The following is a 27,934-nucleotide window of genomic DNA, read 5'->3' on the forward strand; positions in this document are numbered from 1 at the left end:
TGAACTTAAAGTCACCAAGGGTATGATACTATGCATTTATGGAGCATTTACAAAAGCATTATTATCTTTTTTCATAACCAGTAACTGTGAAGCACAGTTTTCAGGCTAAAGTTAAATCAAAGTACTGTGACCCGAGCCATCTTAAGACTGTGTAGTTGTGAACACATATTTCTTTATGTAAAAATGGTTCAGATATACACCACTGGTGATGTATACAGGTGGGCGACCACGAGTTGGGCTGGGCTGTCAAATCTGGTGCTTGGTCGTCCGTACGACTACCACAATGGTTTATGACTTGACCAGCTTCAATACACAATACACAAATGTGCAAATTCCACTCAAGACCTCTTGTGTTTGTAATCATTCACCAGAGCAGATAGTTGTTGGGCTGGGCTGCTGAAGGGCTGGTTGGTGGCTCATTCTGTGGTCCATGGAGGAGTCCCACTGTCTCAGATTGAATCCGGACCATAGCAGTGTACTGTGGCCTGTGACTCCATAGGACAGCGCATAACTGCTGATGGCAGTACCCAGGGTACAGGAGGGTCCAGTCAGTTAGGGGTCCGGGGATCATTGGTGACATCACGTGTGAGGGATTGTGCAGCTATAAATAGTCATGTGATATTCCAAGAAAATAGCTACTGAAGTCACAACACGTGCATTTGTTTAAATGAGGGACGTTTTAACGGGTATATTAAATTTGCATGTTTCCATCTGAGACAAAGGTAGTGCGCAAAAAAATGCAAACATAACAAAGCATACATTACATTTTACATTTTTGTCATTTGGCAGATGCTTTTAATCCAAAGCGATTTACAAGTGCATAGGCTCTACCACAAGTCAAAGCATCACATCCAGAACTAGGAAAACACACATGGAATGCTGTTCTCAACAGTCGTCATAAGTGCAAATTATTATTATTTTTTTGTTTTTTTGGGGGGGGGGTTAGACAAGGATAGGGATATCAGAAAGGAGGGGCGGGGGAAATCAGGAGGGAGGCCTAAGGTAGAGTTTGAAAAGGTGGGTTTTGAGTCTGCGTCTTGAGTCTGAGTATGCAAATGCAAATGCAGAGTAGAGGCTACTGTACAGTATAACTCACCCATTCAATATTAATGACAGTTACTGCTGATGCTAATATACTGTGGGCTTTTTACACTCAATGAGCACTTTATTAGGTACCAACCATCAGTCCACGGTCAAAGTCACTTAGATCACATTTTTATCCCATTCTGATGGTTGGTGTGAACATTAACTGAAGCTCCTGACCCGTTTCTACATGATTATATGCATAGCACTGCTGCCACAAGATTGGCTGATTAGATAATTGCATTAATAAGTAGGTGTAATAAAGTAAAAATGTTTGGTGAGTGTATATATTTGCTTGGTAAGTGTATATATTCATTCATTTATTTATTTATTTGGTCTGCCATGTTTGTGATCTTACACCTTAAACAGTTCATTAAGAAAGCATATAATGCCAGCATGCCATGTTTGGAGACAGATCAGCTGGGCGGGCTGTAATTGTCACTTGCATGGCTATAATATTTTTCATGAGCCATTCTCTAATGAGGCCTGAGATTTTCCTCTTCCACCATCTCTGTGGGCTACCAGTTTTTTTTTCACTCACTACCTGTAGCAGTAGCAAATGTGCTACAAATGTGATCGTAATTCTATCATTCTTTACTCTTCAGCAACATATGACATACGGCACACTCTGTACAGAGGGAGTTTGAACAGCAGTGAGGCGGTGCTAATCTGCCATTCTCTGAGCTCATACACAAAAGCCTCCTGGTCTTGGGTGCCAGTGTCTGCGACACAAGCAATCCATGTGGCCTCAGCTGTTAAACACGAGAATACTTCAATTTCCATGGAGATGGATAAAGAGAGAGTCTCATCTGATGTCTATGATGGGTCTAAGTTTCCTCTGAAAATCTCACCAGTGAAGTTTGGAGACAGCGGAAGCTACACCTGTTATTATGAAAGTAGCAGAATGGCCACAATAAATCTGGTAACTATTCAGGGTAAGTTTGCAGTTCAGATTTAGTTTAAGTGATAAGTATATTTAACATGATGCTCATTGTATTTCCATGTTGTTACATTTGTGTGACTGGCAAATAGTACGCAACATTGGTAATAATGGAAGCATAAATCTGCATCCGCATAAATATTATTTTCCGATAAATAAATGAACAAATAAAATAATCTATAAATAATCCATGTCAATGTACTTTCTCTCAGTCTCAGCAGAGCCCCCTGGTGGTCTCTCCAGGAATCAGTCGGTTGTGCTGAACTGTGAGATTTCGCAGGGGATCGAATCTGTGACCCTGGCCTGGCTCCGGATGAAGGGGGGCAGGTTGGAGCTCATAAAACAAGAGGTCCTGACAGAGAGACCCCCAAAAACGATGCTCAGCCTCACCCTGCCCAGCCTCACTGAAGACCAGCTACACTGGGCCTGTGTGGTGTTCACAGGGAGCCTGCTCAGAGCACAGGTCCCCCTGAACCTCACGCTGCCAACAACGCCCATCACTGACCCCGAAAAGTCAGAGGAAGGTATAAACCTCCAACCAAAGACATTTCAGCTAATTCAGGTTTCATTTCCACTTTGATACTGTAAGTTTTCACTCCAACCCTAATAAAGCTCAGCTCATTCAACAGCTTGAGATCTCCTTGAGCTACTAATTAGTAGATTCAGGTGCGCCAAATTAGTGTAATGAAACCCCACAGGAAGGTAGATCTCCAGGAAAACAGGGTTGAACAGCCCTGCACTAAACCACCTAGTCTTGTGTCGTTAAATGCATTACATCACATTGTTGGCATTTGGCAAACACTCTTATCCAGAGAGACATACAGTTGATTAGACTAAGCAGGAGACAATCCTCCCCAGGAGCAATGCAGGGTTAAGGGCCTTGCTCAAGTGCCCAACGGCTGTGCGGATCTTATAGTGGCTACACCGGGATTAGAACCACCGACCTTGCGTGTCCCAGTCATTTACCCTAACCACTACACTACAGGCCACTCTCAAGTCTCAGACACACACTAGCTAGTCTCACAACTGCTATGAAAACATTTGGAGGTGACATGTCTACCTGTCTCCCCCAAACCTACACATTTGCCTCTGTGAGCATACTTAAGGCTGAAAATAAAGCATTACATTTTCCATATGCCATGATGTTCTCCTCAATTTATTTTCTATTTTATAATTGAATGGAATATGCACTAGTCTCATGTAGTTTGGCTAAATGATGAATATGACTTCACAAATTATACAATTGAATATTACAGCAACACACTTCATAGGCAGCTGGCTCCCTCTCCTGGTTAATGTTAGTAGTGTATAATCTTTTATGTATTTATTTTAAACTAAAGACTAAACTTTGTCAGGAAATCACTATTAATTATGGCTACATAATTAATGTTAATAATGAATCATAATTAATATTTTCAGATAATATGTGTACTTATGCTATATAGTTAAATTAGGAAATTAAGCAATTGAATATTCTCATTGTTGGCTTAATAAGGACTAACTTCAATGCAGCTAAATAAGGAAATCGAATGCTCTCCATGTTCTGAGCTCACTTGTTAAGTTTTCTTCTTTTGTGGTAATACAGATGATGGAAGGCGGCTGGTGATCATTTTGGCCTGTAGTGCCGCGGTGTGTGTTGGACTGTTGTTGTTGTTCGGAGGACTGTTGTCTTTGTGGTCTGAGAAGCTGAAACGCAGGTGGTTGGGCCACGGCTGCGGATGCCTGCTCCAGCAGATGCCTGTTGACCGATCGCCACGTTCAGTGCGCAGTCCTGACCAGAGCCGGGAGCACCGGGCTGTAGGTACCTCTTCTTCTTCAGGAACTGCATGGCGTCATCATAGCTGGCGCCGCTTGCTGCCGGTTTGCTCGGCTCCCCCTGGTGGGGGCCCACGGTCACTGCATCCAGGTCACGACATCCGGGTCCGAACCCCGGCGTGTCCACCAGCCGAAAGGTGTGCCTGTCGACCTTCCCGTCATCAAAGGAGGACCAAGGGGACGAGTCGTCTTGAGGGCCTGCGGGCCTCTCCCAGGTCTTTCCGCTCGCCAGTTTCTTCAGGAACAGGTTACGAGAGCGGTCCACCTCAGAGGCGGGCGCCTCGGCCAGACAGCCGCCACCAACCGGCGAATCGGGGCGCTCCGCCGAAAACTCGCGCCCGCCCTTCACCGTGGAGCACGGCGAGCGGAGTGAGGGGGACTCCCTTCTGACCGGCCCAAGTTCCTCGCCCGCCTCGCCCCGTTCGATGTTCTGCAGAAGGTTTACCGGAAGCCGGGGCCTTTCGTTGGACTTGTGCCGGCTTTTCTCGGGACGTGAGCAACCGACCGACCGCTCATCTCTAGCGTCCATGTCGTTCGTCTTCCGGTTTCCGTTGCACATCCGCTGGTGCTTCAGGACTCTGTCTGTCCTGGAGAAATGCTGTGGAGGGGAAACCGGATGAGTATGAACGCCATTTTACAAACACTACGGCGACGAATCATTTCTGCAGTCTAACAACTGTTTCTGATTATGTACTGTTGGGAGACAGACAAATTTGTGTATTGGACCACTTCACATATGATAATGACCGCTATCAGTTTCAAGGTTCCCCCTCTGGGGATTTTCCACTGTTCTCCCAGCTCAGTCAGTTGTGTCTTCTTAGGACAGAGGAGTGGTGATGATTGTTTGTCTCTCTGTCCAGGGCATTCAGAGATACACAGAGGGAGAGAGGGAGAGGACGCTGGCGTTTGTTTGTTCGCCGCTTCTCCGTCCGTCCGAACTACTAACTATTTTTTGAAGCTAGTGCAATCTAAAAGCTTTTTAAAAGGTCTAGGTTGCAGGGCTATTTTCTGAAATTTTTGGCATTTGTCAAGCTCTATCTTTTGGGCATTTTTTTCACGGACAGCTACGAAATTGATGGCTGTCTACTCACCCACTGCCATCTCCAACATCGGCTCCCTCTGTCAAAGGGTGAACACCCGGACTTCTCCGTCTATCCAGCACTACTACTGCGAGGTATACTCCCAGGCAGCCCCTCAGCTGTCCTGGTGCGGTTTGGCTTCGAGCCTAGGACCGCTGCCTTGCAGTTAGCTAGCTAGCTAGCTAGCTGTCTTCCTCCCACGGTCAACTTGACACTTTTCCATCTATCCAGCGCTGCGGGGTATAATCCTGGAGCAGCCCCTCAACTGTCCCGGTGCGGTTTGGCTTTGAGCCCAGGACCGCTAAAAGTTACCTCTGCAGTTAGCTAGCTAGCTACCGAGCAGCTAGCCGACCTCAGACATCAAGCGGCTAGAAGCTACATCAGCTGCCCGACAGTCAATCTCCAGCTTCATGCACCCTACCGCCATGCTTTGGTCCATCTTCCCGTTATGCCTGACAGTTCTCCATCTCTGTGTTTGGCTAAACGGCTAGCCCCAGGCTAACACTTTCGGCGTCCGGCATGAGTTTCAGATACTCCGTCTCGCAACTACTGAATCTTAACACCTGCGCCATTCCAACGTGTATCTCGGCGATCGCAGAGCTTGGAATTCTGCGCCGACCCCGTTATATCCATAGAAGTTCCCGTCGAAAGTTTATCTACCACCAGCCTAGCCTTTCTGCTCCAACCATTCCATCCATCTGGTCCACTGTCGCACGCCTGACGCGTCATCAGAGCATTGTCGCACTCGGTGCACTTCATGTGCCTTACAGAAACATGGCACCAGCCAGAGGTTTACTCTGCCCTAAATGAAGCCTGTCCGCCTGGTTACAGCTATCTGGAGAAAGCCTGCAGCACTGGTCGTGGTGGTGGCCTAGCTGTTATACACCGACAGAAACTGGAGCTGTCTCCCATCCCTCTGCATACACGGTCTTCATTTGAATGTCTTGCAGTTAAATGTAAACCCCCCTTCCCCATGACCATGCTTCTCATCTACCGGCCTCCCAAACCCAACTCAGCTTTCATCCCAGAGATGCACGACCTTCTCACTACACTCTGTACAACCTCTGCTAATATCATAATTCTTGGAGATATAAATATTCATGTCGACACCCCCTCCTGTCACTCTGCAGCCGAGTTCCTTCAACTACTGGATTGTCTCAACCTCCAACAGCATGTCGACGTCCCCACACACTCCAGGGGACACACCCTCGACCTGGTCATCACAAACTCCGCCCCCATTAGCAATCTACAGGTCTATGATCTGGGTGTGTCTGACCACAAGACCATCTCAATGGAGCTGCTGTTTCCCTCCCCCTACACCAAGCCCAAGCGGCAAATCCATTTCAGGAGCCATTTTTGAGACATTTCAGTCTGGTTTCCGCCCTGGCCACAGCACGGAAACGGCTCTGGTCAGGGTCACCAACGACCTCCTGATGACAGCAGACACTGGTTCCCCATCCCTCCTCATCCTCCTGGATCTAACAGCAGCATTCGACACTGTGGACCACAACATCCTCCTCCACTGTCTGCACTCCACCATTGGCCTTTCTGACACTGTCCACAACTGGTTCACTTCATACCTCACTGGCAGAACTGAGCACGTAGCCCTGCGAAAGGCAAAATCCCACACCCACAATGTCACCTGTGGTGTCCCCCAGGGTTCGGTGCTGGGCCCCACTCTGTTCACGCTTTACATGCTCCCCCTTGGCCGTGTCATCAGCAGACATGGAATGTCTTTCCATTGCTATGCTGATGACACACAGCTCTATCTAAAAACAGACCCCATCCCATCTGCACTCCTGCCATTATCCACACTAACCACCTGCCTGGAGGAGATAGAGGCGTGGATGAAGCTCAACTTCCTACAGCTGAACAGCTCCAAGACTGAAGCCATCCTAGTCGGCACACCACACCAGGTCCGGTCATCCACCATCACCAGCATTACCTTCTCTGGCCAGAACATCCCCCTCTCCACATCAGTCACAAACCTGGGTGTTAGAATGGACTCTCGCCTCACCTTGGAGACTCACATCAAACATCTGAGTAAAACGTCTTTCTATCACCTTAGGAACATTGCCAAACTCCGTCCCACACTCACCCTGACAGATGCAGAGAAGCTTGTCCACGCCTTTGTCTCCTCCAGGCTTGACTACTGTAATGCACTCCTCATCGGGATTCCTAGTAACGGCCTCCAGAAACTGCAGTATGTCCAAAACAGCGCTGCTAGGATCCTGATGAGGGTGCGCAAATATGATCACATCACCCCCATCCTCAAATCACTTCACTGGCTCCACATCTCACTTAGGATTGAGTTCAAGGTCTCCCTCCTCACCCACCAGTGCATACACGGAAATGCCCCCCGCTACCTTAAGGAACTCCTTACCCCTCAGACCTCCTCACGTACCCTCCGCTCTGCAACCACCAACCTCCTCAAACCCCCCAGGACCAAGCTCCGCACAATGGGGGATCGGGCATTCTGCTCGGCCGCTCCCAGTCTGTGGAATGCTCTCCCCGACCACCTGAGGGCACCACAGACTGTGGATACTTTTAAACGAGGTCTAAAAACCTACCTTTTTTCTCGAGCCTTCTGCTAGGCTTTACATTTTTCTCAGGTTTTGTATTTCTTTTTTAGCACTTCTGCTTTTTAATCTGTAGCACTTTGAGATTTTTTTTTTTAAATATGAAGTGCAATACAAATAAAATGTATTATTATTATTATTATTATTACAGACTAAATGGGTTTCACTGCGCTTTTGCCTGCTTGTACCCAACTTGTCAAGTGGTGTCAGTGGTGAAACAGTTCCTAATAAATCTATGTTTAGACACTTTCAACTTTTCTGTATTTCCTCTTTTTTTAATCCGAGTGTTGAGAATCCGGGCGGCCTGTAGCATAGTGGGTAAGGTACATGACTGGGACCCGCAAGGTCGGTGGTTCAATCCCCCGTGTAGCCCTAATAAGATGCGCACAGCTGTTCTTGTCTCCTGCTTAGTCTAATCAACTGTACATCACTCTGGATAAGAGCATCTGCCAAATGCCATTAATGTGATGTAATGAGAATCAATCATGATTCGAAGGTAATAACTCAGTGGCTGCCTTTGGTTTTCCCAGGATACACAGACATCTGGATCAGAAGAGTCCGCCTGCTTCTGTATGAAAAACATGCAGACAATAATATTAAAATATTACATCTGTTCACAAAATAGAACATCATGTGGCGACCTGTAGTTAACAGGTTAAATGGCAGGTCTTTGTGCTTCAACGGACATGGTCACAGTGCTGAGCACAGCCATGAACAGAACCGGAGATGAATAACAGACACGGTCACAGTGCTGAGCACAGCCATGAACAGAACCGGAGATTAATAACAGACACGGTCACAGTGCTGAGCACAGCCATGAACAGAACCGGAAATGAGTACTGACGTGCCACAGAACTTTCAAGCAAACTTGTGCAAGCTGTTGCAGAACATTGCTTAACCACAGTGGTTAATACTGCCTCTTTCTTTAGCCATTTCCTGTTCACATACCTTGTAGAAAGTCTAGATACTAGTAAAAAGCCCTGTGAAGGGCAGAAGTTAGACACTAGTAACCAGAAGGGCTGTGTAGGGCAGAAGTTAGACACCAGTAAGAAGGCTGTGTAGGGCAGAAGCCATGGGGATGGTACTTTGGTGGACCCTACTCTGGATATCGAGATACTGTCACATACTTTCAGCTGAGGGTGAGTCTCTCTTTCTGCCTCAATCATTTATCTATGTACTTATTAATATACTGTATAAATCCTACAAGGATGAAGATAGATCGATAGATAGATAGATAGATAGATAGATAGATAGATAGATACTTTATTAATCCTGAGGCAAATATTAGAATGTAAGATTTAGGATGTAAACAAATGTACAATAACTGAACAAAATCGTAATGGACAAATAATTCATTTATAGCACTACAGAAAGCTAAGCTATCTTACAGTCATATGAGTGGGCATGGTGGCACAGTGGTTAGCACTGATTCCTGGAAGAAGCAGGTTCTGGGTTTGAGTTCTGGAAGAAGCAGGTTCTGGGTTTGAGTCCTGGAAGAAGCAGGTTCTGGGTTTGAGTCCTGGAAGAAGCAGGTTCTGGATTTGAGTCCTGGCCAGCCCGGATCCTCTCTGTGTGGAGTTCTGTGTGCATGTTCTCCTCCTGTTCACATGGGCTTCCTCTGGGTACTCCGGTTTCCTCCCTCAATCGAACGACACATAGCCCAGGCTCTACTAGTGAAAATAGCCCCCTTGGATAACTCTGGCACATTTGCCAGACATGTTATTAATGTGCAAGTTTTCAAATCAAAAGGAAGTAACACAGGAAGTTTCAACATACTGCATTTCAGTGAAATGCTTCCGCTGATTCCAGGCAGTTACTCTGACTTTTAAAATATGGAATTATATGAAATTATGAGTGATAAAGTCTTTAATATTGTTATGTACACTCCATGCAATGATGTACAAATTCATGAAGTTGCAGTAACACAGATGATCTAGAGGTCTACAAGTAGTCCCTACATGACCCACAATGGTGCAAGTTTACAGAGGCTCAAAATGTTCATTTATGTGGAAACAGTTCTACTTTCTGTTTGCCCGGGTTTACATGAATTGCTGTATATACCTGAAGAGTTTAATTTCAGGTGATATGGAATCTTCTACAAATAATTTCACTCAAATTTTTGGATAGGATTCATTTTGTATCTCTATTTATTGTCCTGTATCAGATTAACTTGGGTCTAATCACCTGGGTTTAATAAAGCAACTGCAATTTAACTCCATATTGAAATTAAATTTCATCTTGAAGCAGTTGGATCTGTGTCTTTGCTATGTTTCTCTTTCTGCAGTGTTGGTGCAGTACAAATACTTCATTTCTGGGGATTATCAGGAGGTCTCTCTACAAGCCCCTGCTGAGCCCAAAGGGACAGAATTCATCTGGGAGTGGACATCTCATGACGGACGATACAGAAACGCTCGTATAATAACTATGCCGTCCAAAGGAAAGTATTCATGGAATCTTATACGGGCGCACATTTCAAAACAAAGAAAGTACGACCTTTCTCTGAAACCAGAGTTAGAAAATGCAGGCGTTTTTACTTTCATTCAAACTAAACCAGAGAAAGTTAATTTGGTGCAGTTTGAAGTGTTTGCTGTAGAAGGTAAATTTGCTCTTTCATACATTTTGTAAATAATGACTGTACTGTATACAAAAAACTTTTTTTTAGATAATAGACACCCAGTGAGCACTTTATTAGGTATTTACTAGACTTATTTTTTAGACTTATTAAGTTTTCTTCTGCTGTGGCCTATCTTATTTTTAAGGGTACATAGCACACATGAAATTCACAGTTATGCACATAACACAATGATGTGATGAAAAGGTTTACCCTTCTCTAAATCAACGCTCTTCTCTTCTGCAGTGAAACCATTGCGCTCTCTCAGAGCACATGAAGGATCTGATGTGACCATGAGCTGTGAGGTATCCCACCTTCCAGATTCAGCTACACTGGCCTGGGAACGGGACAGAGAACCCACTGCTAACACAACGCTGATCTACAACAACACTGCCCACATCATCATCCACAGTGTTGACCAACACAGTGAGGGAACCTATGACTGTACACTCCGACGGAACGGAGCGCTTATTTTCAGCGTTCCCAATGAACTTAAAGTCACCAAGGGTATGATACTCTGCAAGCAGCTCTCATCCCATTCACAGAAGCAGCTTCAGGTTTAACTGTTTTAACTCCTCCCCTATTTTGAAAGGTTTGTCAGAAGTAGTCTGTGTAGTGGCAATTGATCCCTATATAACAATTAGGGCAAGCAAAGGTTTCACACATTTGACCTACTTTAAAGGTTAAAGGTACAATTGGTAATTTTGTCATTCTAATGGTCAAGAGAGGAATAGCAGCAATAAACAACCTCAAACCACAACACTGTTTATTCCCTGTAAAAACGCTAACGTTGAAACGCCATTGGCTGTGGCAATTGGAGCCAATTTCCAACCAATGAACTTAAATTACTGTATAGCTGTGCAGTGTTTTGGTACAGAGTGTCAGTGCATCAACTGCATATTTTGAAACCCGAATTTAAGGACTATAAACACAGGCAGAGGATCAGTCAACATGTTAGTGAGCCTTTGTTAATTATAGGATGGGATTTACAATGCCATCCACCCATACAGGTGGATAGTGGAGGTGGGATATTTTTCATGGGCTATTCTGGAACAAGGCTTTCACCAGCTCTGTGTCAGTTGGATTGACTTACACTCTGTTTGTTTCGTTTTTTGTTTATTTTTTGTTTTTGCTCACTACCAGCTGTAGTACATGCGCCAACTGGACAGAAAGTAATTCTAACCACAACTTTATTCCTCAGAAACACTTGGAACACAGCACACTCTGTACAGAGGGAGTCTGAACAGCAGTGAGGCGGTGCTAATCTGCCATTCTCTGAGCTCATACACAAACGCCTCCTGGTCTTGGGCGCCAGTGTCTGAGACACAAGCAATCCCTGTGGCCTATGCTGGTAAACACAAGAAGGCTTCAATTTCCATGGAGATGGACAAAGAGAGAGTCTCATCTGATGTCTATGATGGGTCTAAGTTTACTCTGAAAATCTCACCAGTGAAGTTTGGAGACAGCGGAAGGTACACCTGCTTTTATGAAAGAAACAGGATGGCTGAAATAAATCTGGTAACTATTCAGGGTAAGTTTGCAGTTCAGATTTAGTTTTAGCTTACATGATTTACATAACTGAATAAATAATAGGTACACGTCAACATGATGCTTATTAAATTAGTGTTTTTGTCAATAATATTCATCATCATGTATTGCCATAGGCAAACAGGAAGCAACAGAAGTGTTTATCCAAAGCCAGGTAGTGCTCTTCCCAGAAACCTCATTCCTAATAATGGATGATATCTGCATGAAAATATTTCAATAAAGAAATAATGGATAAACTCAACCAAAGTGCTGATGCAAAGTAATATAGTCAGTGCACTTTACTGGCACTTCATTATTAATCAATGATATCTACATGTAAATTATTTTTTTGCAATTTAAAAAATATATCCATTAATTAAATAAATAATTAATCCATGTTCATGTGCTCTCTCAGTCTCAACAGAGCCCCCTGGTGGTCTGTCCAGGAATCAGCCAGTTGTGCTGAACTGTGAGATATCGCAGGTGATTGGGACTGTGACCCTGGCCTGGCTCCAGATGAAGGGGGGCAGGGGGGAGCTCGTAAAACAGGAGGTCCTGACAGAGAGACCCCCAAAAACGATGCTCAGTCTCACCCTGCCCAGCCTCACTGAAGACCAGCTACACTGGGCCTGTGTGGTGTTCACAGGGAGCCTGCTCAGAGCACAGGTCCCTCTGCACCTCAAACTGCCAACAACGCCCTTCACTGACCCCGAAAAGTCAGAGGAAGGTACAATCCTCCAACCATAGGGATGGGTTAGGCCTCTGTCCGCACTAAAAGCCTGCTAGTGACACCTTCCAACCACACCCTCCTCACGCACTGCACAGCTTTTATCATGGGGAGTCAACATGAGCAACATGGCGGTCTCATGCTTAAGCTGGTTTTAAGATACAGCAGTTTGAATCTGAGAACAGACTACATCACAAACACTGAATCTGAGAACAGCCTACATCAGACACATTGAATCTGAGAACAGTCTACATCAGACACACTGAATCTGAGAACAGCCTACATCAGACACACTGAATCTGAGAACAGCCTACATCAGATACACTGAATCTGAGAACAGACTACATCAGACACACTGAATCTGAGAACAACCTACATCAGACACACTGAATCTGAGAACAGCCTACATCAGATACACTCAATCTGAGAACAGACAACCTCAGACACATTGAATCTGAGAACAGACTACATCAGACACACTGAATCCGAGAACAGACAACATCAGACACATTGGTTCTTAGAACAGATTACATCACACACACTGAATCTGAGAACAGACTACAACAGACACACTGAATCTGAGAACAGACTACATCAGACACACTGAATCTGAGAACAGACTACGTCAGACACACTGAATCTGAGAACAGAATACATCAGACACACTGAATCTGAGAACAGCCTACATCAGACACACTGAATCTGAGAACAGACTACACCAGACACACTGAATCTGAGAACAGACTACATCAGACACACTGAATCTGAGAACAGACTACACCAGACACATTGAATCTGAGAACAGACTACATCAGACACACTGAATCTGAGAACAGACTACATCAGACACACTAACCCCATGTTCCCTCTCACACAGGGTGGAGCACTGAGACAGTGGTCAGGGTGGTGATTGTAGCGCTGGCCACCCTGGGGATGCTATTGGTTCTGAGGTGGTCCTGGTCCTGGACGAGACGCCAAGCAAGTAAGGACACTCGCACTGGGACACAACAGCCAAGCGCTCAACATCTTTCAGCTTTGAAGGAAGACAGGGGACCATGGCCCTGAAACCAACTGTTCAAAGTATCTTATCACTGGACATTTTCTTCTTAAGTTTACAAACATCTACAGATTGGCTCAAAGTCTAATTTAAGTCTAACCACTGTGCTGCCCATAACTTAAGCCAAAGAAACCACTTCCAGATTTCACCATCAACAGTGTCTGATAAAGACTGAACAGTTTAAATTTCCACTGATTTCACCATCAACGGTGTCTGATAAAGTCTGAACAGTTTTAAATTTCCACTGATTTCACCATCAACGGTGTCTGATGAAGTCTGAACAGTTTTAAATTTCCACTGTTGCAGGTGAACCTGAGTCAGCCCAGCCTGAGGAGTGACCAGAGCAGCAAAGCCCTGCAGGACCAATGCAATGGTGAGCCTCCCTCCAACGTACAGCTCTCACTGACGCACACAGATAAGTCGCTAAACTGTGCAGAGTGATCTGGAAATACTCGCAAGATTAAATTAAACTCAAAGTTCCTGCAATGCGAACCACAGAGGAAGTGTACCTCGGCTGCCAACACAACTTAATGAGCGACAAAGGAACTCACACTCCAGTATCAGAATAAAGATACTCTTACTTGAATATGTTTTGTTAAGACATAAAGGGCAAAAAATATATAGAAAAATGTTGTTTTAAAGAACCAATATCAGTGTTTGTCAAACAGACCGTCTCCCCTTTCCCACGTCCTTAGCCAACGGGCTGATCAGCAGGAACCAGCAGAATTGTGTCGTCTCTCCTGTTTGACGCTGCGATGCGTCCTGCCAACCTAACGTATTGATGAGCCACCAAACACAACCTGCGTCTGTGTATTCCTTCTCAACTCGATTCACAGATTGTACTGTTATAAATCTTTCATTTCATAAATCTTTCATTTCATAAAAACACATTCATGTAGCACGTTTTCCAGATGACACTGTCAGACAGCAGTTTTTCAGAGGTTCAGAGTTTTTTTTAGCTATGTAAGCTGTTTATTGTTCATATGGAAGTATATACCCTATTGCTTTGTACTGTATAAAAACATTTTCCATAAATATTAATCAAATGAATCTAATAGGCCCTCGTCCTTATCTTTTTTGTACAATTAGCAATTGACATTATACTTTCAGTGCACTTCCTGGTTATTGCTATGCACTTTGCACTTAGTACCTTGCTCTGGATAAGAGCATCTGCCAAATGCCAATAATGAAATGTAGTATAATTTTTCTATTCTTTCCCTGATGGTGTTTTAAGTTTTCTTTATGTAAAATAACTGCTTGTTTTTAACCCTTTCATTTGGTCAGTTTATTTTCTATTAGATGGAAATACGAACCCTTGACAAAAACTTTGTAATAAAAAATATTTTTATGATTTCTACTTGTTTTTCTGTTCCTTTGGATCACAGAATCAATTAGCACACACATATTTTCCATTTCACTGCGTTACATTCAGTTGTATGTTATTTAGCAGACTCATTGATCCAAAGTGAAGTACAAAACATTGCATATCAAGGTCATTAGAACATACAGAGCAGGTCAGATAAGCTACAATTCACCAATAAACCGTTGTACAGCCATGAACATCATTTCCAGGACACATGGAAAATAGGCCAAGTATTTGTACAATACCACAAATACAAATGCAAATACAATATAATAAATACAAATACAACTGCACATAGATGAGACTACAAAGTACAAATTCAGACAGGTGAACAAAAAAGTGGCAATAGATCAGGGTACTTTTGCAGAGGAGTCAAGGTACAGTGTGTAGAGATGAGTCTTCACTTGGTACTCCTGCAGAGGGGTCAAGGTACAGTGTGAAGAAATGAGTCTTCAGAGGTTACTCCCGCAGAGGAGTCAAGGTACAGTGTGAAGAAATGAGGCTTCAGAGGGTACTCCCGCAGAGGAGTCAAGGTACAGTGTGAAGAAATGAGTCTTCAGAGGGTACTCCCGCAGAGGAGTCAAGGTACAGTGTGAAGAAATGAGTCTTCAGTGGGCACTCCCGCAGAGGAGTCAAGGTACAGAGTGTAGAGATGAGTCTTCACTCACTTGGTACTCCCGCAGAGGAGTCAAGGTACAGTGTGAAGAGATGAGTCTACAGACTGTGGCGGAAAATGACCAGTGACACTTTGTGAAACGCAGTAAAAATGCCAATATTCAAACATTTATAACATATCAAAGCAAACCATCCTGCTCGGCTGAAAACTTTACAATGGCATTACTCTGTTCACACTTACCAACAAAACAAGGCAGTGAATAACTTCTATTGCAGATGCAAGGAGGGACGCCAAAATAACTGATCCAAATTATAATAACTCATCCAGCTCAGAATAGATCATCCACAAACACGGCGACGTATTGCGAGTCATGCCCCTGTCTGTGTGGGTTTCCTCCGGCCACTCTAGTTTGCCAAGCAGAGATGGGCAACTCCAGTCCTGGAGGGCTGGTGTGTATGCAGGATTATAGCAGAGATGGGCAACTCCAGTCCTGCAGGGCCAGTGTGTATGCAGGATTATAGCAGAGATGGGCAACTCCAGTCCTGGAGGGCCGGTGTGTATGCAGGATTATAGCAGAGATGGGCAACTCCAGTCCTGGAGGGCCGGTGTGTATGCAGGATTATAGCAGAGATGGGCAACTCCAGTCCTGGAGGGCTTGTGTGTATGCAGGATTATAGCCGAGATGGGCAACTCCAGTCCTGGAGGGCTGGTGTGTATGCAGGATTATAGCAGAGATGGGCAACTCCAGTCCTGGAGGGCCGGTGTGTATGCAGGATTATAGCCGAGATGAGCAACCCCAGTCCTGAAGGGCTGGTGTGTATGCAGGAAGTTTGTCTGAAATCCAGAAACAGATATGACCTGCCTTGCCCGTCCCTGACCTGAAGTACATGAACTGGCAAGGGGGTGATGTGATTGGTGAGTTTGTACAGCTAGAGGCAGTGTGTTCCAGGCTTGTGTGGCTCAAACTGAGATGGAAGAGTTGCTCACACTGCTTTTTCTTTCCTGAAACTGTGCAGTCCCCTCCTTAACTGCAGATCTGGGAGAGATGTGAAAATATGTTTTTTTAGCTGACAGATCACCTTATATGCAATTAGAATGTGCATTACTGAACATCCCTAAGATAATGCAACAATCACTACTGGTAAAGCAATGGAGTCCTTGTTCTAAGACTTAGATTTCTGACCCTGAAAACATTACAAAAACCCTTTTATTTATTCATTTATTGATGTATCTTTTCATAATAAGGTGGTGAGTAGGGGTGTTTAAACAGGTTTTTGAGTGCCCTCCCAGCTCAGCCAGTTGTCTTCTTAGAACCTAGCAGTGGTGATGGCTTTTCATATTTGGCTTTCTGGACAGGACAGACTCAGTGTGGTTGTGCTTGCTTGGACCCAGCTTGTCTAGCAGGATGTCAGATGACAGAGGATCTTTTACATTACATTATTGGCATTTGGCAGACGCTCTTATCCAGAGTGACGTACAGTTGATTAAAACTGCATCATTTCTCAAGTGGTTTGTACTTCCTCTTATTGTTTTTATACCTCGAAAGTTATAACTTCGGAAAGAAACTGCACACCAGTAACCAGAAGGTCTGTGTAAGGCGGAAGTTAGACACCAGTAAGACGGGCCATGTAGGGCAGAAGATAGACACCAGTAACCAGAAGGGCTGTGTAGGGCGGAAGTTAGACACCAGTAAGACGGGCCATGTAGGGCAGAAGTTAGACACCAGTAACCAGAAGGGCTGTGTGGGGCAGAAGTTAGACACCAGTAAGAAGGCTGTGTAGGGCAGAAGTTAGACACCAGTAAGAAGGCTGTGTAGGGCAGAAGTTAGACACCAGTAAGAAGGCTGTGTAGGGCAGAAGTTAGACACCAGTAAGAAGGCTGTGTAGGGCAGAAGTTAGACACCAGTAAGAAGGCTGTGTAGAGCAGAAGTTAGGCACCAGTAAGAAGCCTGTGTTGGGCAGAAGCCATGGGGATGGTACAGTGGTGGACCCTACTCTGGATATCATGGTACTGTCACACACTTTCAGCTGAGGGTGAGTCTTTCTTTCTGCCTTAGTTATACATTTACTTACATATTTATAGATAGATCTCACACAGATCTCACCAAACATATATTTACAAATATATATTTATCGATATATATATATTTAAAAATACAGTCTGAATTAAAAGAGGAGTATGTGACACAGATATGTACTATAATAAATGACCCAGACTAATTTTTCGTGTTTTCAGTTTTTGACTCAAGAGAAGTTTCCACTTATTGCCTTAATTATCAGTATGCATGCAGTTATACTTCCACATTCTAAAATTATTTTGCAGATATTTACAATGACTCCATTCACTACCCAGAAAAATGCATGTTTTTGCATAGAAAAATTCACAATAGAAGATTGAAATGTTGATAGTGTACTGCAAACAGATCAAATTTCTGCTTGCCAGGTTCATGGTGCAGATCTTACACAGGTATAAAAACAGGACTATGGCTGGTATGAGCTCATCTCAGTGTCAAATTCAGCTCAAATATTTATTAATTGAGAGCAAAAAAAAGACCTTCATCTTCATTCATAGTTCTGTATCGGCCTCCAGACTTCCTTGGGTTTTATCTTGAATTTAATCACCTGGTTTAACTGGAATGAATTTACTGCAATTAACCTCCATATTGATATGCAATATTATCCTGCCTTGAACTCAATTGGATCTCGGTATATTTCATATATTTTTCACTTTCTGCAGTGTTAGTGCAGTACAAATACTTTGTTCCTGGGCAGAGACAAGACATCTCTCTACAAGCCCCAGCTGAGCCCAAAGGGACAGAATTCATCTGGGAGTGGACATCACATGATGGAAGCAATAAAATACTGATACTAACTATACAGTCCAATGGAGCCTTTGTGTGGAATTCAAGGATTTATTATATTTCAAAGGAAAGCAAGTATGGCATTCGTCTGGAATCACAGTCACAGATTGCAGGGGTTTTTACTTTTATTCAAACTAAACCAGAGAAAGTCAACTTGGCCCAGATTAAAGTGTCTGCTGTAAAAGGTAAATGTACACTTTTATGTAGTTATGTAAGAAAGAAAGATATCTACTTTATACCACATAATACATAACTCATAACATTGTTGAGTTTTATCTTGTATTTTACTTTCACAAAAGTTGAATTTGATGTTAGATTTAAATTATATGTAAAATGGAATCCATATACTGGGAAAAAATTGTACTCACTCATATAGCTCATGTTCTCAGTCAATGCTTTATTAAATCTGAGATGATATAGATAACATTAGCCTGTTTTAAAGAGTACATAGCACGAGAGGCTGGTTAAAATGTATTTTCAGTTATGTTTTTCTTTGACTTCTCAACACAGAACTGGATAACTGTGTATAATATATTGCTTTAAATTTGATTACTATAGTTTTGAGATGTAGCCCACACAATGATTTGATGAAAAGGTTTACCATTCTCTAAATCAATATCTCTTTCCTCCTACAGTGAATCAATCACCCTTCATAATAAATGAAGGTTATGATGTGGCCTTGAGCTGTGAGGTATCCCACATTCCAGATTCAGCTACACTGGCCTGGGAACGGGACAGAGAACCCACTGCTAACACAACGCTGATCTACAACAACACTGCCCACATCATCATCCACAGTGCTGAGCAGTACAGTGCGGGAACATATAACTGTACACTCCGACGGAACGGAGCGCTTATTTTCAGCGTTCCCCATACATTTAGAGTCAATGAGGGTATGATACTCTCCATACATTTTTCAGTGGAGCTTCTACAAAAGCTTTGTGAGCTTTTATATTTCTTTTTTACTAGCAGAAATGTGGTGTCTTAACACTGAAGATGAATCCATGTGCTACCCTAGTCATCTTAAAAATCCAGTGTAGTATATGAAAATGCAGATACTATACGTGGCAAGTTTGCAGAATATTTATTCTAGCTCTGTGGGAGCTTGGTTGTGGGCTGTGGGCTGTGGTGTGAAAAGAAGGAGGCTGCTGACACTACGTATGAGGGATTGTGCAGCTATAAACAGTCATGAGATTCTCCAGATTAGGGGGATTAGGATATTCTCAGACCCCTATTCAGCACCAAATTTATTTGAAGGACAAAAAGAAAAAAAACTTGCCACTGAAGTTACAACATGTGCATTTGTTGAAAAAAGTATTAAGTATTCTAATATATTAATGTTGAAATTCCTACAAACAATGGTCCGACAAGCATGTTTCCATCTGAGATAAAAGTTGTTAAATAATAATAATTATTATAATAATAATAATAGAAACAACAAAATGTAAATGCATACTGTAGGCATGACTCACTCATTACTGTTGATAGAAATGACATGTAACATGTAATGTAATGTAATGTAATGACATGTAATATACTATGGTTTTTAAAAAAGGAAAAAAAAAAAAATATTAATTAGTTATATATATTATCCTCCAAGAATTATATATATTCATTGAAGAAAGTACTGGCATGCCATGTTCTGACACAAACCTGCTGACTTGCTGGGCTGTCTGTAATTATAGCTTGCATGGCTGTAAGACGTGCTATATTGTTCATGGGCTTTTCTGTAATGAGGCTTCCATCTTCCAACACCTCTGTCTGAGTTGGCTGACTTGCGCACAGTTATTTACATTTGTTGCTCACTACCTGTAGCGCCTGTAGTAACCACAACTTATTTCTGCAGGTACATTCAACACACACCCCACTCTGTACAGAGGGAGTTTGAACAGCAGTGAGGTGGTGCTAATCTGCCATTCTCACTATTCATTCAAGAAAGCTGAGTGGAATTGGACCTCATTGGCTCAGTCCTCAATCCTTCTGATCTCAGCTGATAATCACAAGGATGTGTCAGTTTCCATGGAGACAGATAAAGAAAGATTCTCATTTGTTGTCGATGATGAGCATAAATTTCCTCTGAGAATCTCACCAGTGAAGTTTGGCGACAGTGGAAGGTACATCTGTTCTCATGATGGATACGTTGAGGCTACAGTAACTCTGGTAACTATTCAGGGTAAGTTTACAGATTACACAATTTACAGGACTGAATAAATTGCAGTTTGATTGAACATGATGCTTATTAAGTTAGCTTTTTTAGTTTTAGTTTGTTTGTTTGTTTGTTTTACAAAATTCTGTGTCATGCATCAGCAGCAGCAAACAGTAAGCAACAGAAGTGTTGATCCAATATCATGAAGGTAGTGCACTTTGCGGAAACTAATTGCTAATAATGGATGATATCTGCATTTTTCCTGAATAAATAAATAAATAATGCATATACTCTCTCAGTCTCTGCAGAGCCCCCTGGTGCTCTGTCCAGGAATCAGTCAGTTGTGCTGAACTGTGAGATATCGCAGGTGATCGACTCTGTGACCCTGGCCTGGCTCCGGATGAAGGGGGGCAGGGGGGAGCTCGTAAAACAGGAGGTCCTGACAGAAAGACCCCCAAAAACGATGCTCAGCCTCACCCTGCCCAGCCTCACTGAAGAGCAGCTACACTGGGCCTGTGTGGTGTTCACAGGGAGCGTGCTCAGAGCACAGGTCCCCCTGCACCTCACGCTGCTAGGTATGAACTGACCCACCCTGTTCCTGGAGCTCTACCATTCCTGCAGGTTTTCACTCTGTTCCTTGCAAAAAAAGGTGGGGATATCCTGTGTGCAGTCCTGCATAGTGTATCATTCCAGAGGATTAGACTGACGTCTACGCTCTTAGTGGGCCATTCCTAGCCTTTGCTTTTCCTTTTTTGACGTCATTCCTTGGTTGACTTGGATGTGTGATTTGGATCATTATCATGCCGGAAGGTGAAATCCTCAGCTTTCTGAGGTCGGAAGGTTTCGTTCCAATATTTGGAGCTATTTGTATCTTGGCACGAACCCCTGTCCCAGCTGAAGTAAAGCAGCCGCCAAGGCATGATGCTGCCCCCACTGTGCTCCACAGGAGGCACGGCGGTCCTTCAGTGATGGAGCTGTGGTGTCTTTGCTCCAAACATATCTTTGGTCTATTCAAACTGTAAGACATTTTCCCACATAGTGACTGAATGCATTTTTTGCTAAATTTAGGTGCGATTGGAATTGTGTGTGTGTGTGTGTGTGTGTGTGTGTGTGTGTGGGTGTGAGTGTGAAATGGCTTCCATCTCTCCACAAACCCTATTCTCTAGACATGGCAGAATAAGGGAGATTGTTTTCTCACATGCAGGGGGTGACCAGTTCCTACAGGTCCTATATTGTTGTAGTAGGCCTCTTGGCTGCCTCCCTGATAAACTTTGGAGGGACATCCTGGTGGGACGATGTCTTGGCAATGTTGTTGTGATGCCACTTTGCTCTTTACCCTTATTGGTGATGGTCTTCAATGTGTTCCATGGTACATCAAATGCCTTCAAAATTATTTCATACCCCCCTTCATACCCTACCTTTCAACAATGGGAACCCTTAGATGTCCTGTAAGCTCCTTGCAGTCCATGGTTATCCCAGTGTTACATTAATGGCATTTGGCAGACGCTCTTATCCAGAGTGACGTACAACAAAGTGCAAAGTGCATACCCATAACCAGGGATAAGTGTGCTGAAAGACCCAAGAGGGAAGTACAATTTCAACTGCTACCTGCACGACAAAGATAAGAACTAGGGCCTATGGATGCAACCAAGAAAATGTCAAGAAAATCCAGCAGGAAATGTTCGTCTTTATTTGGGGTTATACTTGTGGCGGCATGACTGGGAGCCACGATGTCAGTGGTTCGAATCCCGGTCGAGCCACAATAAATGATCCGCACAGCCGTTGGGCCCTTGAGCAAGGCCCTTAACCCCACATTGCTCCCCGGGCGCTGCACTGTGGCTGCCCACTGCTCCTAGGTAAGTAGGATGGGTCAAATGCAGAGGACAAATTACCCCACAGGGTTCAATAAAAGTGTATCTTATCTTATCTTATCTTGTATTGATGACAGGTGTATGCAAATTACCTTTGATCATGATTTTATTCCAACCAGGACATTATTGGATTTTTATTTTCAAATTTTCTTCCTAAAAATTATCTATTTGTTTTTCACTTATATGAATATGAATTACAATCACAAATATGAATTATTTTGGTCAGTAAGCTAAATTAGCTCAATTAATTTTCCCTTCTATTTCGGAACTTCCCAGAAACAGTAGAGCAGCACAGCGCCACGTGATAGAGGAAGTTGTTGAAATGTGTTCCTAAGGTTGTCACTATGCATGCCAGATGCAGATTTTTAAAGCATCTATAGTCGTCCATAAAGTATACAAATGGAAAGAGAGTGGCAGTGATTTCGGCTTAAATTGGTCTTTGTGATCGCTTTCAGCTTTGTATACATAACACCAATGTAACACTGATCTGGTCCCTTTGTTATTAACTTTTCAAAATGTCCCTTCAGAAAATGTGAGAACCAGTAGGGCTCAAGGTTTGGTACTGTCAGTATACTCTATCTAAAAATTTAAATTTAAATTTAAAATAAAAAATGTAAGCATTACATTTTGTCATGTCACAGTTTCATGTCATATGCAATAGTCTTGGGTAGTTAGGCTAAATAAAGAGTGTAACTTTTAATTTGACTAACTTTAATGCAGCTAAATAAGGAAATTGAATACTCTCCATGTTCTGAGCTCACTTGTTAAGTTTTCTTCTTTTGTGGTAATACAGATGATGGAAGGCGGCTGGTGATCATTTTGGCCTGTAGTGCCGCGGTGTGTGTTGGACTGTTGTTGTTGTTGTTCGGAGGACTGTTGTCTCGTCGTCTGAAAAGAGCAACAGGTAAGAGCTCTATTCTCTGTTCACCGTTCACCATTCTCTCTCTGACAGAGAAGCAACACTTCCACAGAGCATTCACTCTTAAACATAGCTTTAAACTTTGATAGTACAGTGATATTCTTTAAAAATGCACTTAAATGAGGTTTATTTTTTTGTTCTTTGGCATAATTGATTTGAATGTGGCTATTTCAAATAACAGAGACAGTATTTGATTGATCAGACTAGTGGGGGATCAAGGTAGGGTGGGTAACTAAACTATTCACGTGTAGCATGAGACAGTGCAGTAACATAAGGGGATGTATTACATATCTGGTGAAATAAAACAGCTCAAGCTAGGTTTTTAAACAGCTGGTAGCCGGTTGACCAGTTACACCAGCTCCATACTAAACATGGTTTGGCCAGCTCAACTCAAAAGTTATGTTTTGAAACAGCCGGTAGCTGGTATTCCAAGCTGGTCATCACTGGATTCTACACCCGGGATTACATTACAGGCATGACGCAGCCCTACTTGCCATCCCACCCGATCTTCTCTGGAGACTCCCGATTTCACTGCCCTCTCGCGGATTCCTCCGCGAGTCACAATTCTCCCGTATTTCTCGCGATTTACAAATTTCTTTTTTTTCCCCCTTAATCTCGCTGCGCCGCATTTCAGGCTGGAAACCCCACGACACTAAAATTCCGCTGTTTCCACCCGGACCACAATTCAGCGACAACAAATACATCGTTTCCATGGTTACATGCACGCCCATTTTTTATTATTTTTTTATAATATTTTTTTATGCACGCCCATTATCGTTGGTAGATGTACGAGAATTATCGTATTTGTAAGATAGTTTAGCCCTTTGTAGGATATACGGTCAATGAAAAAAAAAAAAAAAACTAGAAATGTACGATCATTTTGACAGTTTTGGGCAGGATCCAGCCTGATTATTTATCCATGTCAAATAACGTATTTGGGGAAACTGACCCTGCCATAAATTATCCAATTACATCCCGCGAGACCCTGCTTGGACTTTAATGGTTGTCTTTTAGCATTGTTTTTATACCAAAGCTGTTGATTGTGATACAAATGCAGATTATTTAACTACAAATGACAGTTACTGTCACTGTTAATATGCAGTGATTAAAAAAAAAAAAAAAACTATGAAATGTACTTATAGGTCTGTATGGCTTGATCACCGTAAATATTCACACAAAATAATTATTCCATAACGTGGCTCAGTGCTCCCTGTATAGTAATTTATATCAAGTCGGCTTAAAATGTTTGCTGAAATCTCTCACACTTCTGTCCACATTAGCAGATGGAGGGAACGGTGATTCCAGTGCAGCTGACAACGTCTACAGTAACGTCGCAGAGATACAGAACGATCGAGGTAACGTGGATAACTCAACTACTGATATGCTGCATGAACCGGAGCAGTCGAGCCTGACTTCATGGGCCAGATTAAGCCCACTCCTAGACTAACTTAATTTCTAATGGACATTCTCCATACAAAACTCTATTTGGTCAAGGACTAAACTCTGTGTAACTGGCCCCATATTGTACATTCAAAAATGGGTGTGAAAACATATTTTTACAGACCATTTCTGTGCACCAGACTGTACAGTTCTGTCCTCCGAATTGTACAATGTGTGCTTGCGGGGACGTGCACCTGAACAATGTCCCCAAATATTGTATTTTGTATTTTTGTATTATTTATTTTTCCTTTTAATTCCTGGTGTTGCCCATGTTTGGTGCATGTGAAATGGAGGAAGGTTATCAGCATTACAATCCGTTTAAAGTCTTTTCTTACTAACAGCAAACCCAGGCACAGCCACAGAGGAGAATGAGAGTGAAGAACTCCAGTACTTGGTATTTTCCCAGACTGCTCCCAGTCACAGTAAGCTTTCAGTGTTACCGTAATTGTAAAATGTCCATATTACACTTTTCAACAGTTGTAGAGTTTTCTCCAATTATTGCAACTGGTGTGGCAGCTAAAACTGGGGTCGGCAACCCTGGTTCCGGAGAGCCACACGGTGTGCTGGTTTTTGTTTTAACCTTGAAATCAGCAACCAATGCAGGTGAGGTGAATTAACTGTGTAGTCAACTGCTTTCATTGATCACTTAAGTGCCATGTCACAACCAAAGCCAGCACACCCTGTGGTTGCCAACCCCTGATATAAAATTTGGGCACACATTACATTATGAAAAGGGCAAAAACTCCATTCCAGGAGGGCCGGTGTGTCGGGTGGCTTTTGTTTTAAACGGCTGTCTGCAGCAATGCTGTTCACTCCTGTACTGGACAGTAACCTGTTTCCACCAAGGACACACAGTATGTTCAACCTGCAGCTGTAGCTCCTGGCTTTATCTAATAATTCAGATCTAATAAATGACAAAGTTAATTAAATCATTACAGGCAGGAAACAGTTAGGCCTGTGGTGGCCATCCAATCAGCAAAAGTAATATGTACCACGAAGGTCTACAGATGTAGTCCTCTGTTTCATTTTAAACTTAAAACAGCAACTAATTCATACCTACTAATGCAAGTTCAATGTGTAAGCTATCTAATCAAGTGTTTTTATAGTAATCAGTCAAATAACAATGAAGTCTGTCGCTGTGGCTCCCCAGGATGAGAGATGCACACAGCTGATCTTGTTCAGATCACAGTTTACGCTCATTATCCCGAAACACTGTAACAAGCTGTTAATAGTTTTCAATTAGCCGCTTCATGTCCGCTTACCCTTTTACTGTAACATTACACCAGAAACAGATCAAAACTAACCAAGCAGACCTGCAATTCTCCACAAACTCCACGTACAGGGCGGCCTGCGGCGTAGTGGTTAAGGTACATGACTGGGCCCCGCAAGGTCGATGGTTCCATCCCCGGTGTGGCCACAATGAGATCCGCACAGCCGTTGGGCCCTTGAGCAAGGCCCTTAACCCTGCATTGCTCCAGGGGAGGATTGTCTCCTGCTGAGTCTAATCAACTGTCAAGTCGCTCTGGATAAGAGCGTCTGCCAAATGCCATTAATGTAATGTTCAGTTTCACAAAGTCTTGCGATTTATGTGCGATGAGTCTACTCAATACTGAGTTTAACACCATGTCCAAGCTGCTCACTTGACCATCCAGAAGGCACCGCTGTTTTCTGGAGATGCACGGCTGAGAATCATATATCATGTTATCTTGAGACTGCGATATTTACTTGAGATTGTACTGCAGGTTATATTCATGTGTGTGGTTGCAGGGTGTTGCTACCAATAATGAAGGAATTCAGTAAGCAGAAGAAAGTTATCTTATTGCTATGTAATTACTGTTTGCTCGTTTATTGTTACAGATCCGCACAGACAACGGCAGGATCGGTCTGTAAGTATGCTCCCTGAGATACGCCCTAGAAAACGACCACAATTTAAATACGCCCAGGAATACAAGCACAATTTAAATACGGTGGAGAAGACGAACATAATGTAAATACACCGGACAAAACAAACACAATGTTATGTTGATTTACATTTGTGGATGGTAATGCAGCCAGAGCATATGATGACCTTGTTCATCATCAATTTAAATCCGCCCGAGAAAACGACCACAATTTAAATACGCCCGAGAAAACGACTACAATTTAAATCCGCCCGAGAAAACGACCACAATTTAAATCCGCCCGAGAAAACGACCACAATTAAAATACGCCCGAGAAAACGACCACAATTTAAATCCGCCCGAGAAAACGACCACAATTTAAATCCGCCCAAGACTACAAACACAATTTAAATACGGTGGAGAAAACGAACATAATGTAAATGCACCGGACAAAACAAACATAATGTTATGTTGATTTACATTTGTGTATGGTAATGCGGCCAGAGCATATGATGACCTTGTTCATCATCAATTTAAATCCACCCGAGAAAACGACCACAATTTAAATACGCCCGAGAAAACGACCACAATTTAAATCCGCCCGAGAAAACCACCACAATTTAAATCCGTCCGAGAAAACGACCACAATTTAAATACGCCCGAGAAAACGACCACAATTTAAATCCGCCCAAGACTACAAACACAATTTAAATACGGTGGAGAAAACGAACATAATGTAAATGCACCGGACAAAACAAACACAATGTTATGTTGATTTACATTTGTGTATGGTAATGCGGCCAGAGCATATGATGATGTTCATCAGCCAGGATGTTTATACGTTCTAAGATCATCTTAACAAAAATGTGCACATCCTATTTCTGCAGGGACAAGATGAAAATGATAAAGTGGTCTATGCAAGCATCTGCAAAACATGATATGCTGCAATCAAATGGATAAACAAAACAAGATCTAGATGTAGATCAAGATCTACATTTCAAACTTGTCTGTACAGTGCAATTCAAATGGAGATGGACGAAGACAATATACCGATGTTTCCATGACCTGTTAATATTTGAATTTGCCACTGTTTCATTCCTTCTGGTAAAAAATAGAAGCTTTTGCCAGTGAAGCATACATTTGTTTTCTGGAAAATATGAATGTCATTGTGATTTTATTCTGGTTGTTTTCTTTAATAAGATAGATAATAGATATATATTTTTTTTAATGGTGTTTTGGTTTTATCTGGGTACTGTGGTATACTCTTCTGTCAGCATGTAATGGAGTATATAGTAACTAAGTAAATAAGTCGAATAAGTACACTTAATATAGTGAATAGTAAAAAAGCTGCACATTGTTCATTATGTAACTTTGAATTGAAGTGTTTTAAATAATAAACTTCCTCCTTTTTTCATAACTGA

The 27,934-nt window shown here is 42.8% G+C and overlaps 1 protein-coding gene across 2 annotated transcripts in view; it reads left to right on the forward strand.

The window, feature by feature from the left end:
* The window catches only part of LOC133124247 (uncharacterized), a 52,370-nt gene extending 24,436 nt beyond the window's left edge, over positions 1-27,934 (forward strand). Inside the window, exons 1-6 of one of the 2 annotated variants that reach the window (XM_061235265.1) lie at positions 2,386-2,547; positions 23,068-23,178; positions 24,474-24,548; positions 24,975-25,055; positions 26,491-26,519; positions 27,401-27,934. In XM_061235265.1, coding sequence (XP_061091249.1) covers positions 2,400-2,547; positions 23,068-23,178; positions 24,474-24,548; positions 24,975-25,055; positions 26,491-26,519; positions 27,401-27,451 — 495 coding nt within the window. In that variant the 5' untranslated portion in view covers positions 2,386-2,399 and the 3' untranslated portion in view covers positions 27,452-27,934. Of the gene's footprint in view, positions 1-2,385; positions 2,548-23,067; positions 23,179-24,473; positions 24,549-24,974; positions 25,056-26,490; positions 26,520-27,400 lie in introns of those variants that run through there. The other variant, XM_061235263.1, reaches the window with a different exon arrangement.

Source organism: Conger conger, chromosome 3 (genome assembly GCF_963514075.1).
Source record: "Conger conger chromosome 3, fConCon1.1, whole genome shotgun sequence".
In the NCBI taxonomy this organism is placed as follows: Eukaryota; Metazoa; Chordata; class Actinopteri; order Anguilliformes; family Congridae; genus Conger; species Conger conger.